Raw genomic sequence first — 19,751 nt, 5'->3', positions numbered from 1 at the left:
TGAGCAAAAATATTACTGCACAATCGACAAGCATTTCGCGAAATACTATTTATACTATAAATAAGCTATTGTTTTCTCTTTTGATTGCCGGCATTCAAAAGATTAATTTGAAAACGCTTAAACAACAAATATTTATGGTCTATCGCCAGCTTTCTAGGCGAATCCTGACAATATACCTTCCCCAACCTCCAACTCCGTAGCACTTATGAGGGTGTCGCTGAGTCGGTGGCCTCTCATTAAGTAAGTGCTACATCAACATTTCCTTCCCCTATCCCAAGTTACGGTAAAGATGGGCGTGGCCGGGAATAGTGATATTCATGCTTTTAGTATTCTTGTTTATGATTTGAACAAGGTATACTCCCCTGCCTTGTTCTTGAAAGTAGTCAGGATGAGATTATTAAAAAGAAACATGAATGTTGCTAGTATCCAATCTACGAAGTATACCGTAACTACGCTAACGCTAACGCTAACGCATGATTTGTTTCTCAGTGTAGTATAGACTTACTTAGAATCTTTTGAGCGTGCTCTGAATTGACAGTTCGAAAAAAAAATAAGCGCGAACTTCTCCCCGTGATTGAGAAGTCAGTTTAGGCTGTGAACCGTTTCACCAGTTCGTTTAACTTTTAGTTAAAATTTGACAGCTCGATAGTTATTTCCCCTCCGGTTGGAAATAACCCTGCTCTGGAGCGTGGTTAAACTTGACAGTTCGAAAGTTATTTTTTGCTCCCGTGAATTTGAGAATAACTAACCATCTGTCAACTTTGTTCTGAAATAACTACTCGACTGTCAAAGCTCAAATGGGTCGACTGCGATGTTCAATTTAACCATATGAGGGGAAAATAACTATTGAAATGTCAAATTTTAACTAATAGTTAAACGAACTGGTGAAACGGTTCACAGCCTTAGTGAAAGATTTCGTAGCGAACGGATGGGTTGTTTTGCACCCAACACATGTGCGTTCGGCTGATGTCGGAATCAGCCGAATGACGGATACTACAGGTAGAAGTTACGGAAATTGAATTTTACGTAAATGGAATCATAACGTAAATAAAATGTGTGTAACGTAAAAGGAATTCTTACCCTCTAAATTCAGTTTGTATGAAATTTACAAACTAATATTAAGCAGACTAAACATGAAACTTGTGTAACAAAGCTTGTAACCAACTATGTTACCCTAGGGAGAGCGAACTGGATATCAACAAGCAGCCAGGCTGCTGTCAAGCCTAAATTTTTATCAAAATGATCCGAGTATGCCTAGAAGTGTACGGTCATTTCTTCGCAACGCTAAAAAATGTTACGCATTTTATGTGACACAAAAACTTTCAACTGGCCGAGATGAACTAGCCCAGGGCTAAAAATCTCGTTAATAAAGTCAAACCAACCAACTTTCAACTGTTGAAGTTTTTGAAAAAACGTTTCACTTACTTTTATTGATTCGTATGTTTTACAGAACGTTTGTAAAATATATTTTAAACTAAAATATGGTCATTCTGATCTGATTCCTCTGATTAATTGGACTTATTGCCTGCATCAAACTGTAGAAGCTTTGTGTGAAATATTTTGAGTGCGCACGGTTTCCTGCGAGACAAGCAAACAAACAATGGTTAGCACTGGTGGAAAAAATTGTTCAAATCGAATCATCAAACTGTTCAAGAACGCACCCCTCAGATGTTACCTAGCTTCATAATATTGTCCCTCCATGTTCAAAGTCAGTCACGATCTCCGTAAAAAAAACACCTTTTAAGCACATGAAAATGTATTCTGTCAAGTTTTGAATTGAACTACTGTTCAAGATTATTCAAGAAGTGTCTTGAGTATAGGTCTTAGGATCTACAAGCCTATCTAGTAGTCTTATGAAAGATTATGAACAAGCCTATATTCATATAACCGTAATCTGTCGCAGTGACGCAAATGCCATTCCAATATTTGGCTCATACTGTTGTAGAAATAAAGGAAATTTGAAATATAAGAACCTTTGTTTATTAATCATTCTGGACGATAAATTCGCAAATCTGCTCAATTATTCGTGTTTGATGATGAAAAATGTGCTGAAATTTGAAATGGCGCTTACGTCAGATTGCCAGATTACAGCACCATAAGGACTCACTCAGTTGCAGTATACCAAAATTGTTGTACAACAACTGCTCAAAGTTATCCAAGAAGTATTTGGAATATAAGTAATCAGACCTACAAGCGTTAGAAGTTACCTTCCAGAACATTACGAACAATGATATACATAAACAGGCTCATACAAGCTTTGTGTTCATCGGCTATTTAAGGATGATGTAGGCACAAATTTTCATGGAATTAAGGAGATCTAATGTAAAAAAAAACGTTAAAATATCAATGTAATAAAAACACACGTAAAAATGCTGCCAGCTGATTTTTATCCATATTCATTGTTTTATAATTCAAAAAAATTTCTTACAAAATTTCTCTTTTTGACTATTGAATTACTTAGGGAGACTTACGGCTTCGGCACCATTCGACTATTATCGGCAACCAAATTTCAAACGCCAAATACACAGTATTTTTCTATCAAAACACATCAATGAAAACATTCAGATGATTCTTTGTTCTACCGGCTTCCCGCTGATGAGATTCCAGAGACTGAACAAACAATATCGCCAAAGATGGCATCAATTCAAGTGAGCATGCCTCAAAATGCGACTGATTTGGAGCTGCCAAAGAGATTCACCAGCAGTTCTTACTGGAAAGTTGCCGAAGAGAATGAGGCTGCCGACAATAGTCACACTGACAAGAGATGTTCGCAGCGTTGTCAAAACGGTTCCAAAAACCTTTTGACAAGTCTGTCGATGTGAATCGGTAGAGGATTGACCAACGCATAAATGTAAACAGACAAACACGGAACTTGTCGGCTGATGTCCGAGAAAATTACAGAAGAAGCGCGGCATCGGCTTAGACTGCCGAGAATACGTAAGTTCCCCTATGTTAAATTCTTCTAAGCAGTATGTGTGACTTTTGTCAAAGATGTAGAACAAATAAAATCATCCAAGTGATGCAGAAGCCGCAGAATTGACAAGCTAATAGGAGAAAAAGAGAAACATTCATAATTTGGGTCTAAGACTCAGAGGTAGGATTCTATCAACCCAAGTCAATGATAAAAGGGTTTATTTTCAGAAGGACTTACAGTGAAAACACTGAGGTTTGCATCTAGTTTCCAATAATAATATCACAGAAACTACTCATGAAAGTTTAATCATGCTTCACGAAACAGTTGTTTTTTTTTTAATATTTTAATCGAAACACGAACAAACGACAATAGCTAGCGCCGCCATGTTTAGTAGCAGCATCATTTAAAACGTGAGCATTATGATTACCAGGACTTCTACGTTATTTTACGATTTTCAAATCATTTACTCGTGTACTGTAATATCTCATGATAGGGTAGGTGTACCAGTTATGGACATAGTGGTTCCCTATTTCGCCATACGTGATAACTTTAAAGTCTTAAAATTTTGAAAACTTTTGTGTGTGGTAGTAGTTAGATTTAAGATATATCTTGATGTTAAAACATTCAAAAAGATTTAAAATGTGAAACTTATCAAAATATCACATATGGCCAAATAGGGAACCACTATGACCATAACTGGTACACCTACCCTATATTCAACATTCAGCGTTTGTACGGAAAGATACGTTTAAATAAATGTAATTTTAAAACTAACCATGCAAACGAATATTGTTTCAATCTGATGTTCGTTGGGATGTATCAAAGCACACATGATAATGCATCATCATTGGAATGCATGATAATTTTAGTTGACATAACGTTCACTTGAACATAACCTTACAAAAAAGTCCGTCGAGGCAAATCAAGATATTTTTTTCGCTGTAAGAAGATGGTTCGTCAGTACAAGTGTTGGCATAAACCCTCATTCCTATTTTATATTATTTTAATATACATATATCTCTCTTTTTTGTCGTTACTAAAAATAACCTGTCGAAATAAATAAGATGTCGAAGTTTTTTCAATCTTCTAGCACAGGAGTTTCAGTTTATTTGGCTCGCGGAGCACTTTTTGAATCAAATTGTTGCGAGGAGCACCTGTTCTTCATCATCACTCAGTTTGGCTTTTTGTACACGCTCAAATCCAAATTTGGTTTTTCGTCAAATATTTCAAAATTTGTGGCTTGAAAACTATAGAATTGTTTTGATAGGGAAATAGGGAAATATTCCATTTAGTTCGAACAATTGAGCAAGTTTAGCACTCTCGAAAATATTCATAATTTCAATCTAACTTGTGAAATATTCCATTTTGTATCACGGTGTCGAAGTTTCATGCTCCACAGATTTTTTTTTCGACGGGGTAATGGGGTATTTAGGGGCAAGACACTGTTTAATATCGGGATTAATCCGTCTAATATTTTTAATACCGTAAAATGGGGTAAAGTTAATCACTTTCGAACGATTATGTTCTGTAACTCCTAGTAGAATGCATGTATGATTATCCAAATATTTTTAAAACACGTACTGGTTGGATATCTATCGAATTAAACAAACGAAATTTCAACGAAATCTCGCGTAACTTTTCAAAACGGCCTATCTAACAATTCACACATTTCGAGTAAATCGAGCTTGAAGGTTGTGAAAATATATTTTGAAACTGTATCAAACTGAAACAATTTTTCCCCACTGTGTTGCTTGTAGAGGGAAGCAGTGTAATAGAGTTCAACGTAAGAAATGAAATTTTTTAAATTTTTTTGGAAATTACACTGAAATCTATAAAAACATCAAATAGGACGTTTTGACCAAAAATATGTACATAGGATAAATCACATAGGTCGTTCTGTTTCAACAAGTGTTACATTGGACATTCACTTCGGTCATTTTTTTCAGTTATAGTATCATCGGACATTTTGATTTGAGCACACAGCAAGCATGTTTGATTCCATTTTGTATCCACGTGCGTTGAACTGCTTCAACATTCAAGTTGAACTGCTCATTTTGTTGCGGTGTGATAATCGCAGGCACCAGCTGTGCTTTGTTTTGATTCGTTTGAAGAAGGGACGAATGACCTTCGGGTTAAAGTCTCTCACAAACAACAACAATTTGATTCATTCAATGTCACGCCGTCACTTTTTCCCCTCCGTCTATGTGTCCTATGTAACAACAGAAGGAGGGGAAACGTTGAGCTGTATTTGGGACTTTTTGCTTTCTCGCTGTTTCTCTCTCTATCTTCCCCCCGTTTCAATGCTGGTTTCGCCCACACTTGTTCGTGTGTGAGTTACCCACTGCACGACGGGTGGTGACGACTGTGTTGCATTCGGCACCAGCCGTCGGCGCAAACAAGAAATAGCGGTGGGAAATGATGACGATGACGGCGCCGTCGATTGTGTTGTAGGAAACCAATGCCAAACAAATGCATACAGCTTCTCCACTCTTCGGTGAATGATTACTCTGCAAATATATGTGCGCAAGTCGCGCATGCACGTTGCTCGTGTTGCTGCCGTGAAGCATATGTGTATTGTGTATGCTTCATCGACCATGGATCTGAATCGGATTGATACAATAAGATCATGATGCTCAATATCATTTCCCTACATGCACTCAATACGCTGATAACATGAAAAGAGAACTGGCAGCTGAGCGAATGCTGATCCAATCCAGCGTAAGTCTAAAACATGATTTGGCAAAAAGACCAAAATACAGTTTTGTGTACCTCGTTCTTTTTTTGTTATTTGAGCGTATTCAATATTGCGAGGCAGAGCGACTCTGAAAATATCGACATTTTTGTCGAATTCGTTTTTGAACCCAGGTTGGAACTGGCGCAACCCGTTCTGAATCACAGTTTCAACCCCAACCCGATTCAGGTTCGACCGAACTACAATTTGCTTGACGTTTGTTTGTTTATGTGTTGATCACCGACCCAGTTCCTAAAAACGAAAACGACATTTGTTGCGGTGTGCTAATCGGAGACGCCAGCTGTGCTTTGTTTTGATTCATTCAATCCCACGACGTCACTAATTCTTCCCCTCCGTCTATGTGTCCTATGTAACAACAGAAGGAGGGGAAACGTTGAGCTGTATGTAGGACATTTTGCTCTCTCACTGATTCTCCCTCAATTTTCCTCCCGTTTTTATGACGGTTTCGCCCACATGATCATGTGTGAGTTTCCCACTGCATGACGTGGTGGTGGTGACGGCTGTGTTGCAAGCAGCACCAGCCGTCGGTTGAAACAAGAAATTGCGGTGGGGAATTATGACGATGACGACGCCGTCCATCTTGTTGTAGGGACTTGAGAAAGGAGCCCACGCCTAACAAATACATACAGCTTCTCCGCTCTTCAATGAATGATCGCTCTGCAAGTCGCGCATGTACGTTGCTCGTGTTGCAGCCGGGAAGCATATTTATATGCTTGATCGACCATGCATCTGAATCAGATTGATACAATGACATCATGATGCTCAATCTTGTGCTCAATATCATTCCCCTATATGCACGCAATGCACTAATAATATGAAAAAAAGTTGCAGCTGATCCAATCCAGCGAAACGGTAAAACATGGTTTGGCAAAAAGACCAAAATACAGTTTTGTGTAACTCATTCTCTTTTTGTCAATTGAGCGTTTTCAATGTTGCGAGGCAGTGTGACTCTGAAAATATCGACTGAAATGATTGAGAAGCAGTTATTATGGCATTCTATACATCTAAGTAGTGTCTCAGACACGCTTCTACAAATCATTCTACCTTTTAAACTCCATTCCAAAGCTTTATTCAGGAATGTCCAATGTAACATTAGAATCGTGTTTATTCATAAATGTTACATAGGACATGTGGTTGGTTCTCTGATCAAAGGTCCAATGTAACAATTGATTAAAAGCGATGCAGTTTTGAACATTGGTCATTTTGTTAAACTTTTAATAGATTAATTTGTTGTTAATATATCAGAACGAGTGTTCTAGTGTGCTGCTAAGTGGTGCAACGCAAATCATTTGCAATGATAATCTCGATTTGTTTCCATTTGTTACTTAGGACGTTTTGAAAAGTTACGCGAGAAATGTTTACCTACTTATAAAAACATTTTTTTAAAATCAAAAAGTGGAGTTTTTGATTCCAGGGTGAAGTTGATCAATTATTGCGATAAGTTTCCTAAAATAAAGAGATATGCTATTCACTAAATTTGAGGTTACTGAATCTAGATCAAGTCTCAAAAATCTTACAACTTAATGATTATATCGATCAATTTTAAATTTGAATGTTGTAAATTATATAACATACCACATTAAACGCCTAAAGATAACCAAATAGCGCCACCCCAGTTCCAAACGGATGTTTTATATTAAAATCCAGCTGTTTTCCAAGTTCTAATTTATACAGCAGGTTGTCAAAATCGTTTTTGATTTTTTTATTTTTTTGTTGTGGAAATTAGGAATTGTTTTTCCACGAGGAGCGTTAAAATTGTTAGACATATCGTCTGAAATAGTCGAATTTGGATAAATTACCTTTTGTCTAGGAGATATTAAAGTGGCGTGTTTTATCCCGACGTCTCATTTTACACTTAGTACCCCTATTTTCCGTCTATACTATGCTATGTTATTTAAGATTAGCTTCTTGAATTACCGGTGTACAGATCTATACGGTAAGCAAAGATGTTTCGAATCATGGATTTCGACTTTTTATGGATAACATGTATACACATATATGCTCATGGAAATATATTATGCCAAGTTATGAGTTGAACGTGCAGTTCATATTAAATATGTAGCTCTCTGAATATACAGCCAGTGAAAAAAGTTAATAAACTTATGCTATTCTCCAACAATGAACAATTCTCAGAAACTATTTGGAAAATAACTGGAATGTATTCACTGCAGACAAACTTCAAGTTATTTGTTGTTCTTCATTCAAATTTCAGCCAGTTCAGACTACCAGAAACTGAAGTACAAAGCCTTAAAATTTGATATCTTGTATGAAAAAACAGCTTTTGATTACTAATCAATTGAAATATGGCAACCAATTGAATTTTCGCAAATAAGGTGCAGAGCTACTTGGGCACTTCTATGATTCACTTCGGCATGGGGGTTTTTCTCGGTCAGATTGTCTGAAACTTTGCAATAAGGAGCACTTCAATACTACGCATATTGTGGCCAAATATGCGCTCAGCAGCATTAAAATAACAACCGCACTTCCGGAGTGAATCAAAAGTGCCAAGAATAGGATCCGGCTCCCTAGTAGCTACGAAAATGCAGGTTCCAGTGTACTTTAGTTGAAGTCAAAGCTCGCCAATGCACCGTCGTCGACATCGTTTCGATAGGATGGTCGGTCGTCATCGCTATGTAGAAGAGCGTAGGTCGTGCCCATTGCTCCGTCTAGCAAACAGTCGGCGAGCTCAGATCCAATTCCCCTTTGTTGCTCCAAGTGTCATATATTTCAACATTTACCTCCCGCTGACGATGAAGTAGGGTGATAATAACATCTTTGAAGTTCTGATGGAATTCATTTTTCAGTATTTGCCAATAATGCCGTTTGAATAAAAATACCAATCTTATTTTTCCATTTTGCTGTTTTTTGCACTAACTGAAAATAACGACGCCATTTATATTTGACTCAGTATACAAGTTGGTGCCAGATTTTCTCCTTTGCCTCAATCATTGAATTGGCGGACATTGGGATAAATTTTAATTACCACCGAATGCTTTTATTCAATTTCCCAAACCCGATCGGATCCACAACCTGCAATTTCAATTGGTAACCACCCGCCGTATGGCACGTATAAAAATTGCCTAGAGCTTAACAGAGTGGGTGGGTGCGGCCTCTAGCCGCTAACATACCAGGTTGCCTTCGCAAAAAGGTTCAAATAACCATTTAACCTAAATTCAGAGAATCCGATTGGGGGACGATTTGAGAAATGATTTCCAGGCGATTACCTTTCGATACAAAGCACTTGCCGGGCTCGCTTTGCGTGTATCTCCCCAGAAGGAGGGGAGGGAGGTGGTGTGCTGATGTCAGGCAGCAGGATTAAACACGGTGCAGTTGAATAGCGAGTAACGATGCGATTCGTACCGGAATTGGAGTGGAGTGAATGTACCTGCCCAGCCCGGCCAAACGATAGAACCTCGAGAGCCAGCAGCGCTCTATGATGACGCCGCATGCCGTTTGCGCTAGTGCTCTCTTGTTACCCGATGCTGGTTAGGAAGGAAAGCTACCAGGCCACCCCTCTTCTCCACCGCCCAGGGTCGTTAATCGGTCAACCGCCCCGAGCGCTATGAAGCACTTCATTTCTCAACTTTATCGCTATCTGGTGCCGTTTGATCGAAAAAATAGTTCCCAGGAGGTGGTTATGTTGACTGGGGTTGGCTCTGATCATTGCTCTTTACGCTTGTAGTAAATTGGGCGCAACTCATACAATCATATTAGCAAATAATGAAACACTCCGTTCCCCGATGAGTCGGTAAATATTTTGTAATACACGATAAGTTCCTTTTACGAAGTCTATTTTTAAAAACGATGAGCGCGCCTCTGGTTGTGAGTATTGTAACATAGCGTATTTGAATTAATCGTTAAATGAGTGGTCCATGGAGTATCCGCCAGTGTTACGTCTGTTTGTGTGTGGATTATTTTTGGCCCGGAATGAGACAAAAATATCTGGCCACTTTACTAGCTTTGAAGCTCAATCACCAAGAGCAGAGGAACGTGCCTCATGTTACATAAAGTCAAGATACTTTTCGTAACTACTGCATCAGTACAATGAACAACCCATTCCACCAATTTCTCTCTTCTGCATCGGCTGAACTAGCCACAACCCTTTCATTAATAGTTTAAGCTGTAATATCTATAATCCGTTTTTTTTTTCAATTTCACTTTCAGGTTCATCCAGTTACTGAAGCCCTCAATTTGGACTCTCCAAGATCATCTACTGCAGCAACGATCTCGTTTCCCCGCCAATCGAGAGCAGCTCCTCCAGAATTTGGACCTCGAGGCAGACACGCGCGTGGGACTATGTGAATGAGTAGCCTTCTTTGAAGGAAAAACGTATCTGATCCGGTGCCAGGGCCTCACGCGAAGCATTGATCATGATCATGAAGATCAAAGCTCTGAATAGCTGAACGAACGACGAAAAACTTCCACCGGCCAAGGAGAACCGTCCAACCGAGTCGGCAACCGTGTAATTACTAGCGTTTAACGACCAACACCTCTCACCCACGTCGCCCTCTACTTTAAGTCGGATCTCAGCTAGGAAAAAAAATCCGAAAAAATGTTGAAAAATATCCACGAGCGAACCGTCAAAAAGTGAGTCTGCATATTTTTTTTCTCCCGCTTTGAAGCTTTGAAGCGTGCCCCTGCATGTATGGGAGGGTCATTTACACACCTCTTGAAAGCGAAAGTAAACGCGTGCAATTACACCCTTTTAACCTTCTGTCTGTGCCTTAAGCAATTACGTTGTATGTGCCTTGGGGTCATATTGACCACAAATTCAAATCGATAAAACTTCGCTCTTTTAGAAAGAACATTTAATTCAGTTTTACTAAAAAATAGAATTCATACAGGACTCCTTTGTAAAAAAGGTACAGAAATGTGAAATTTAGAAACTTTGGACGCTTTCAGCGTTAGCGTAGTTACGGTATACTTCGTAGAGTGGATACTAGCCACATTCACGTTTCCTTTGATAACCCCATCTAGACTGCTTTCAGGAACAAGGCTGGGGAATAAACCTTGGCCCAGTCTTGGAAAATATTACCAAAATCATGAATATTGCTATTCCCGGCCACGTCCTTCTTTACCGTAACTTGGGATAGTGGAAGGAAATGTTGATGTAGCACTTACTTAATGAGAGCATCACAGCACCGAAACTACTTCCATATGCCAATTCACTAAATCATCTATTTTCTTTCACTATCACTTTCAATACTTGTAATACTTTTCAATACTTGTAACACACACCACTAAAAGAAGCTTTGAACTAAAGAACTTCCCATAAAATGAGAAGCTATCCGAATGGAGTAGGGCCAACCGAACCACCAGCAGAATCGCGAAAAATCCTCACAAACTTTGGACGCTTTTAACCCAGAAAGAGTTATATACAGAGTTATAAACCTCCATGAGTCGACACCTGAAGTGACCATCGACTCATGGAAATATCGAGTCATAGAACATTGGAAAGCTGATTGAAGGGACCATCGCAGTAACCACGAAATTTTTTTTAGTATGGTTCCATCAGGTCCGTCACACTCGGGCTCAGATTGGGTACCACTTCTAGTACTGCATTTGGTCCCTCGGTAGTACAAAAGGTACCCAAGTTTGACAGATCGCAGTACACTTTTCACGGCATTCTAGATTACCTTATGAGCCATAAAATTTTGGGCAACTGCAAGGAACATGAAGGTCTTTAATTTGTCTTTGGTTCCATGAGTCATGGAACAACGACTCGTGGAGGGTTCACGGTATTAAATATTTAGTTTCTCCAGTTAAGATTTGCAACATTGCACAGTAGGAAAAAAAAGTATCTAACCAACGAAGCTCTACCTTGTGAACGCAACGCGTTAACCTTAAGAACAAGAAAGTATCTTTTGTAAAATTGTCTAAGGAATCGAATGAAAGTGAAGCTTAAGCAAACTTTTAGTTGACGCAGCATTTAGCCAAATTTTACGATCTTCATGGCACGTGAATAGTTGGAAATGCATTTCTTTTGTTTAAAAATAATAAAAACAAAAATACTTGAACTAAAAAAGCTCAAAGAGGATGACGCACAGTATTTCGATAGGTCGAAATCGTGAACTTAATTCAGTAGCAATCTTAAACGTGATTTTTCTGGAATGTTCGGACGAAAATTTTCTAAAAATATAGCTCATAAATTGGCGGTAAATACGCGGTAATTACGCTTGACAAAGTTGTAGATAAGTGAAATACAAATAACTTTGCCAACGATGCCAAGTCTGTATCTAGTCATATTTCCAAAATATGAAGGTATTTTATGAACGATCCCACAAAAATAGTTTTTTTTTCGAATATTTTGGGAATGTGAGGTTTTTGGTGGCTCCATCCCATTACCCCGAACGCCACACCTACCCACCCCTCATACCATTTTTTGTATGGAAATTCTACATATTGTGTATGGGCTGTAACATTTTGAAGACAACCACCCACAACATTTTTGCCTCCTTCAGGGTTATGAAATTTGTGAATGGGCTTTTTATAAAATAAGCCTTTTATTGACTGAGAGCATTCTTTGTCAATTTACCATTCTTGTACATGTGCCTCTATGCCCAGGGACGCCAAGGAAATGTTCAATGCATATGATCCGCCACCGGAGGAATTCGAACCCGTAACCCTCAATATGGTCTTGCTGAACAGCTGCATGATCACCGGTATTTGGACTTCTTGGTGGTGTTCATATTTCAATTTTTTTTTTTAAACAACTATTTTCCTTTCTTATAAATATAAATAGTGCCATATCATCACGTTGTTAATGTGATCGTTCACGTCATAATTGCAAACATTTCACCAGATGATTGCCCTTCTTTCTTAAATAGGCTGTTCTTTCATTTATTCGTTTGATAAGCTAGTCCCTAGTATTTCCACATAGAACAGCTTTTTTAAAGGAATATATTCTGAAGGCATTCACTAAAGTGAATCCTGCTATAATTCTAATCAAAAATTTTCCCTTCTTTTATCTTTTTGTATTAAAACAGACAGGTCTCTAATGGATTTGCTCACCACTTTTCTGCCATCATAATTTCTTCATTGTCTTGAATAAAAAAATATATTTTTGCAATTCCATTGCAAATCAGCCTACTTTTTATCAAGAAAATGGACAACATAACGACCTACTTTTCCTACCGAAAGAAACAGTGCTGAAAAGTGCTACTTTTCAGCACTAATATTAGTATCGAAAAGTAGCACTTTTCAGCACTGTTTTAGAAGTTATCAAAATGACGTCGGATTGCATCCATACGTCATTTATTCAATCGTTATGAATTTCTCAATGACTTAGTCAACTAGGTTCTGATTCTACATCCGTTTGACGAACCAAATTGGCTCGGATTCAAATCGTAGATTCGGATGTAGAAGCAGAAGTTTGTTGACTGTGAGGAATTTTGAGTTAAAGTGAGACGTAGAGGAGGCAGTAGAATATGAAAGTTCACTACAAAAAACGACGGGAGCTTTATGGGGCTATTAGCGTTCAAGTAGACAATTTTGTGTGTTTATAGACAACTCAGCACCTGAATGATTGATAATATGGCTGGAGATTGTGTATAGGTTCTGATTCTTCGCCGATCCGAATTTAGCCGGGTTTTGATAGCGCAACGGATATAGAATCGGAAGTCAGTTGACGGTGAGGTATTCTATGTTGGAGCAAGATCATCTTGCGGACAAAGAGGAGGCAGTAGAGTTTGTTGGTTCTTTCTCAAGAAATCCCGACTTTCTTTGTGCGGCGGTTCGTGTAGGCAATCCAGGATACATACAAAATAGATTTCATATTATTAGAAAATTTTAAGCGGCATCTTACCTGATCAGCCTGAAAATAGAGTCAGCAACGGGAATGTGAAAATTTGTGACAATCATATCACGGCCAACCTGATTGAGGAACACTGAGTTGTTACTACGCATTGATGCTCATGTGGGTTTTCTTGAAATATGTTTATGCTCCAAGAATTAATCCAACTGTAACGGCATTTTTCGTAATCGCAAAAAATGTTGTATGCAACTCGTTGCAAAACTCGATTTTTTCAGTACTCGTCGTATTTATCCAACTCGGCAAGCCTCGTTGGATAAATGTACAACTCGTACTGAAAAAATCATCATTTTGCACCTCGTTGCATAAATAACTATTGTGGTTTTCTCATCGAAATTCTAAACTAATGATCCCACAAATCAACGAAAGTTTTTACTGTAGCGGCAATCAGAGGCCGCCGTTTTTTCTACCATGTACAAGTGTATTAACGTTTCCTAGCTATAGCGGAACGATTGTCTATCAGATTGGTATTTAAGCCATTTAAGCGTGTTCCATAGAACAACACTTGCAGTGACTATCGCAGGGTGATCTTCCATCGCCATCGTTTACGAAACAAAATCTTTACGGAGATCTTAATGGTAGTAGCCTGACACCTACAAAAATGAGTAAAAGAAGTGGCTACCGATTTCCAATAAGAGACTTTACTACATCCTAATTTTGTGCATATTATAGCTATCCTTTTCATAATAAATTCACCCTTCTTTTTTGAATAGGCTGTTCTTCAGAGCATTGCAATGTGGCTGTGCGAAACTCACCAAAATTAGAGGACAAATCCAATAGTGGTTTCCAATTAAAGGGCATTTCAAGCATCGACTAGAAGTTTCTCTCATCGCATCGGTTGTTCCAACAATATGAATTTAAGATTGATTGGCTTCACTTGTCGCACTACGCTTTTCAAAGAGTGAAAAAGAAAACAAAACCAAAATCATTTTCCTCGACACTTTGAGTACCGTATGGAAGCGTTAATGGAAATGAAGGCTATTGTGATTTATCTCCATAACAACCAATGTACGGAGATAACAGCGCCTCTAGCGTTTTAAATCTAATATGGGGCTCTGCACAAAAATCTTTCTGTCTCTTTCACCCCTTCACAAAATTTGTAAACAGCAGTAAACGTCAAAATCCCATGCAAAATCAAAACAGTACAGAGCCCCAGTTCCTGAGCAGTGGTGGTCTGCAGCTCGAAATTTCATTGACTACTGCGTTCTTGTGCAAAAAATGAAACGCGTTCCGTTCGTTTTTGGTTCGCGTTCAGTTCAAATACATCACTGCCTTCAAAAGCGCTTGACTGACATGAGCAATTTCTCGTCATTGATCGTCTCTTTCCCTTCCCAACTTTGTCAAATTAAACAAAAAATCTGTGACATTAATTTTTCATGAATCAAGATTTAGTAATTCTTTATCTTACAGCACGAAAACATGTTATGAGAAGTGAAACAGTTTTCTGCAAAAATGCAAAAAGAGCAGCGATGAAGAGAAATGGATGAATACAGATAAGCTCTTATGAAAAATAATTGTCGTAATGTTCGTCTCCAAGCTGGGAATGTTTCAGATTTGGATTTTCCTTCGACCAACTGCTAATAATGATCTCAACGTTTCCTTTCAGAATATTTAAGTTAACTGTTCATATTTGACAAGTTAAATCTATGCTAATTTTTAAATAGAGTAAAATGTGCTGTGGTCTACAAAACTGTTTTTATCCACCACGGGCGTATTTAAAATAAAAATTACATCAGGAACAAAAACTCCTTTCAACTAGTAGTGTAAGTTTATACAAAAGTACGCCTAGAGCGGACGAGAAAAACTAAAATTTGCAAATGTTGTTTCATCCTATGTAAATTTTGGTGTAGATCTAGAAACAAATTTGAGTTTTTCTACTTTGATTCCCGTTTCATAGTCCAATACTAACCTTTTTTTGTAAAAATTTGAAATTCGAAATATGGGTATATTGAGCACAATGAAGATACATGTGATCAGTGCTTCATTCTTGCACTCATTTCCTTAGAGTTTCATCGGCTTTATTAATTTTCAAGCAGCTAGAACAACTTTTTCTTATACTTCCCCAACGTTTCGGCGCTAATTTCTGCTCCGTGGTTGTTTATAGGCTGTGTTGAAGAAGACGAAATATACGCCGAAACTGAACTAATCAGATACAGTATGGCCCATAAAAAATGCGATAATCGTCATATCATGTGTTATGGTAGTTTTTACATAGAAAATGTGAATGAAACAAAAATATTATTCATTACTTGTATTGTTTAATCTATTTAGACTCAGTTTTTTGCTCTGGACAAGATTTTTATCTATTACTTTCACCTTTCCAGAGAGGAATTGGAAGCATACCTTCAAATTTTATCATGCGGACGTCGAGTTCAATATCTGTGTGATGAAAGCTTCTAAAACATCAACGATGACGTGAGATTCTTCACAGGCCTTGTCTCCAGCATACGCCCATATCAAATGATAGAATTGGTTCATAACTGGGTACTTGGAGACTTAAACATATTTTCGAAAAAACGGCTCATTTTGGAGAGCTTTGATTGAATCTTCATATAAGTGTGATAAGCGGCTCCGTTTTGCTCAAAACCTATGAGCTAGAATTGATGTAAGTTGTCTCTAACCGAAGGAACAATTTTCATCCTCAAAAATCTGTTATAGGCCTCCGTATTTATTTTTTATTCGACCTCAACAAAAAATAAAGGCATATCAAACCTATAAGACGCAAATGCCCTCAAAACTACGACCCTGGAAAAATATTTTATTGTGATCATGAAAAGCACGTTCTCTAAGAACTCTTCCATCCGCTGATACCAAACAAACTAAAATTTTCAACAATAAAGTGTGATTTTTGAAGGAGGAAAGTTTATCACCAGAGTATACGACAATCAGACGCTGTTTCTAGCTTTGGGCGGACAAAACCTTTGAATCTATTAGCTTTATTGCATTATTTAGGACAGTAAGAAAAATATGACAAAAATTGTCCTGGATAGCGAAGTTGTGTCAGAACATACTACAATAATCAGAAATTACATTCACTATCAAAAACAATGAAAATATCGCTTGTGGATGCTATACTCACGTTCAAACAATTTTCGCATTTTTTTATGGGCCATACTGTATACTGAGCATTGCTCTCGGTCGAAGTTGCTACTTTGCAGATATTACTAGAACTTCAATAAAAAGGATAAAATATTTGAAGTACATCAACTGCTAAATGATAGTTCTTTTAAACAATACGAATACGTAGCGTATAGCTCTTGATTCAATGAGTAATGCTGATAATTCTTTCTAATCTTCGGAAGATTGAGATATAGGACGTCATAGCTAATTTATGGGCTCCATAAAGTAACTAAGCGTGTGTCATCATGCGATGGAATTCCCCACTGATCAATGTGTAGCAGCCCTTTTGCAAATATTTACCGAAAAAAGTATGATTTTATATGCTAGAGTAAAAACGCCGATTTTGGCCAGCCTAAGAGAAAATGTCAATAAAAATTTAATGGGAAGACGTATTTATACTAAAAAATATGTCAAATACAAGCTTTAAATCTATATTTTGTGTGTAAAATATCAAAACTATGCTATAACCATTTTTTTCGCTTTGAAAATCCCGTTGGTCAATATAGGCCAACGGAACCAGTTTCGGCCAGAAATTTATCTTCGGTTCCTAAATTGGCCTATCGCATTGAATTATCATGAGAGTGGCCAAATTAGGAGTACCCTGGCCTAATTAGATGTATGGGAGTAAAAATTATAAGGAAAATGAATTGTTTTTCTTATGTTTTGAATCGATTTGGACGAGTAAATGAATGTTGCTCTATCATGTGAATGTGATTTACTGAACACAAAAGTTTTCATGCTGATTGGCTATGTAAAACAGTGTATGATCCCCTATGGCTACAACTGGCGTATGGCTAAAACCGGTGCTTCTACCCTACTGTTTTTAAGATCCATCCAAATTCTCAAAATTTTGTTGTTTTTGGACTTATTTCCATTAAAATTCCATCTCGTAAAACAAATATCGTTTATTTTATATTAAATGTAAACTAAATTTCATTCTCTAAAACAGTTGAAAAATATAAAATTCTTCAGATTTTGCGAAGTAATTGCGAATTGAATTTGGGGTCAACCTGACCCTAAAAAAGTAACAGCTCTTCAATGTACTCTGTGGAGTCATATTGACCCCAGAACACAGCCAAAGGGTGTTGCTGACGATGGTTTTTTTGTGTAACTCTTTCAGGGTGAAGGGCAATCATTACGTTGCCAGCCATGGTGGTCGCGACACCGTAGATCTCCCGTACGCTCAGGCCAACCGAGGGTACTCCACAGACGGCGAGGACAGTCAACGGGCCCCATCGGATCGCACTGTCTCGGAATACACGGTAGCCAACGAGCGGGCAACACCCCCAACGGCACCGTCTCGCAAATCTCGCTCGGACACCAAGTACCAGCAGAACGGAACCACTAATGGTGGTCCACGACCTCTCTCTAGTCCACCGACACGTGCTCCGCCACGTGCACCCTCCGCTTTGAGCTACGATCATGGCGGCGAAACCGGAAGCGATATCTACGTCACATCGGCCGCTTACAAAGCTCCCTCGGAAATTAGGTATGAGATGCTCAATCAAGCTCTTGAACTCTTCAATTTAATGCAATTTTAATTTCAGCCGCTACAGCGCTCATCGGAATCACCACAACACCTCGCGTGGTCCTCGAAGTGTGTACAGTGTTGCCAGCACAGCCAAAACGGGTCGCAGCTCGCGGCGTCACGGTGCCAAGGTCGAAGCGATGTCCGCCCCGAATCCATTCTGTCCCAATGTCAAAGGCGTCTGCTGTTTGATGCTTCTTTTGAACTTGGGACTGATTCTGGTTACGCTGGGTTTCGTGATAGTGATGCAGTTCATGGAACCGCTGTTTGTATGGTAAGATGGGTCCACTTGATCCGCACAAGAAGTTCCAACTAATGTTTGTTCAACCTGCAGGATACTGGGCGTGGTGTTCTTGGTGTTTGGCTTCGCAACCCTTATCGGCAGCATGATCTACTGCGTGATCGTGTGTCGGGACGCGAAAACTCCGGAACAGTTGCGCAATGAGGATCTCTACTGGACCAAACACTGGCAGAAGAGCATTGGTTACACGCCGCACGAGATCGACTACAAAACCGATCGGTTCGACGAGCGGGATCGGTACTCGGATCGCTTCTCGGTGGGTAAAATGAGCGGGAAGTACTCCGATCGGGAGATTACCCGATACTGAAGAGATGCAGAATCCGATAGCGCACAACGAACAAGGAATGTAACCAGTGTAACTGAAACGAACGTTACTAATAAGATTTAATTTAAACGATTTCGCTAGCTAAGTTGATTCAGTCTAATACTAGAACCTGATACAGTCTGTAGAGAATAATGATTTCCACAGGAGCGTCGAGCGCGGAGTGGGAACTTTTACGAACTAAGTTAACAAAATACGAAGCAATAATAACAGATATGAATGATGAACAGTTAAACGGATACACATTATTGAAGTAATGGAATAATTGTTTTAAATGTTGTAACAAACGATTAATGTACATATTAATGGAAGTGAATAAGAGAAGATGCAGATATAACTACTTTTATGTAACAAAAATAAAATAATGAACGAATGTTAACATTCACGTGGTTTTTTTTTTTTCAAATGAAGATATTTCTTTGTATTGTTCATTTTCCCTTCTGCTTTTCATGAAACACAACCTATTTGAAACATTTTGTTTATCAGTTTTCCGTCTTATCAAAAAACATTATTTGCATTTTAATTTTAATTAACATCATGAATAGACTACCGAAAAACAAAACATTACATATAGGGAGTCGATGCCGGTTATGGACCCTTTGCGTATTATGGACCCCCTACAGAAAAACATAAAATTAACACTCAAAGCAACTTTATTCCTATGAAAATCCACCGGGGGAACTTCGATTACATTGTTAGTCAGAAGTTTCAGGCAAAATATTTGGTTTGAGACGCATAAATACAAATATTTGAACAGTTTTGTAAATGAAACCACACAAGAGGGTCCATAATACTCATTTCCAGGTGGGTCCATAATAGGCTCGTCGGCAGCGAGCCGGATTACATGGGAATCAAATGGAGGGTCCATAATACGCAACGTCAAAATTGTAAACAATCCTATTATGGACCCCGGGAGGGTCACACAAATTAATGTGAAATTTGAAAAAAAGTTACTCGTCTTCTCAGTAAGAATCGAATTCACGACTCCCAGTTCACAAGATAGG

At 38.4% G+C, this 19,751-nt stretch overlaps 1 protein-coding gene across 2 annotated transcripts in view; it reads left to right on the top strand.

Annotated features, from left to right (window-relative positions):
- Positions 1-19,126, top strand: part of LOC5571216 — a 406,901-nt gene extending 387,775 nt beyond the window's left edge. For both annotated transcript variants that reach the window (XM_021839914.1, XM_021839913.1), the window contains 4 exons: positions 9,831-10,253; positions 17,717-18,085; positions 18,144-18,398; positions 18,459-19,126. In XM_021839914.1, coding sequence (XP_021695606.1) covers positions 10,219-10,253; positions 17,717-18,085; positions 18,144-18,398; positions 18,459-18,732 — 933 coding nt within the window. In that variant the 5' untranslated portion in view covers positions 9,831-10,218 and the 3' untranslated portion in view covers positions 18,733-19,126. The remainder of the gene's footprint in view (positions 1-9,830; positions 10,254-17,716; positions 18,086-18,143; positions 18,399-18,458) is intronic.
- Positions 19,127-19,751: the final 625 nt, after the last annotated feature.

The sequence above is a fragment of the Aedes aegypti genome, chromosome 2 (assembly GCF_002204515.2).
Source record: "Aedes aegypti strain LVP_AGWG chromosome 2, AaegL5.0 Primary Assembly, whole genome shotgun sequence".
Lineage (NCBI taxonomy): Eukaryota > Metazoa > Arthropoda > Insecta > Diptera > Culicidae > Aedes > Aedes aegypti.
The sequence above is the reverse complement of the archived record's forward strand: the minus strand, read 5'-3'. Positions and strand labels throughout refer to the sequence as shown.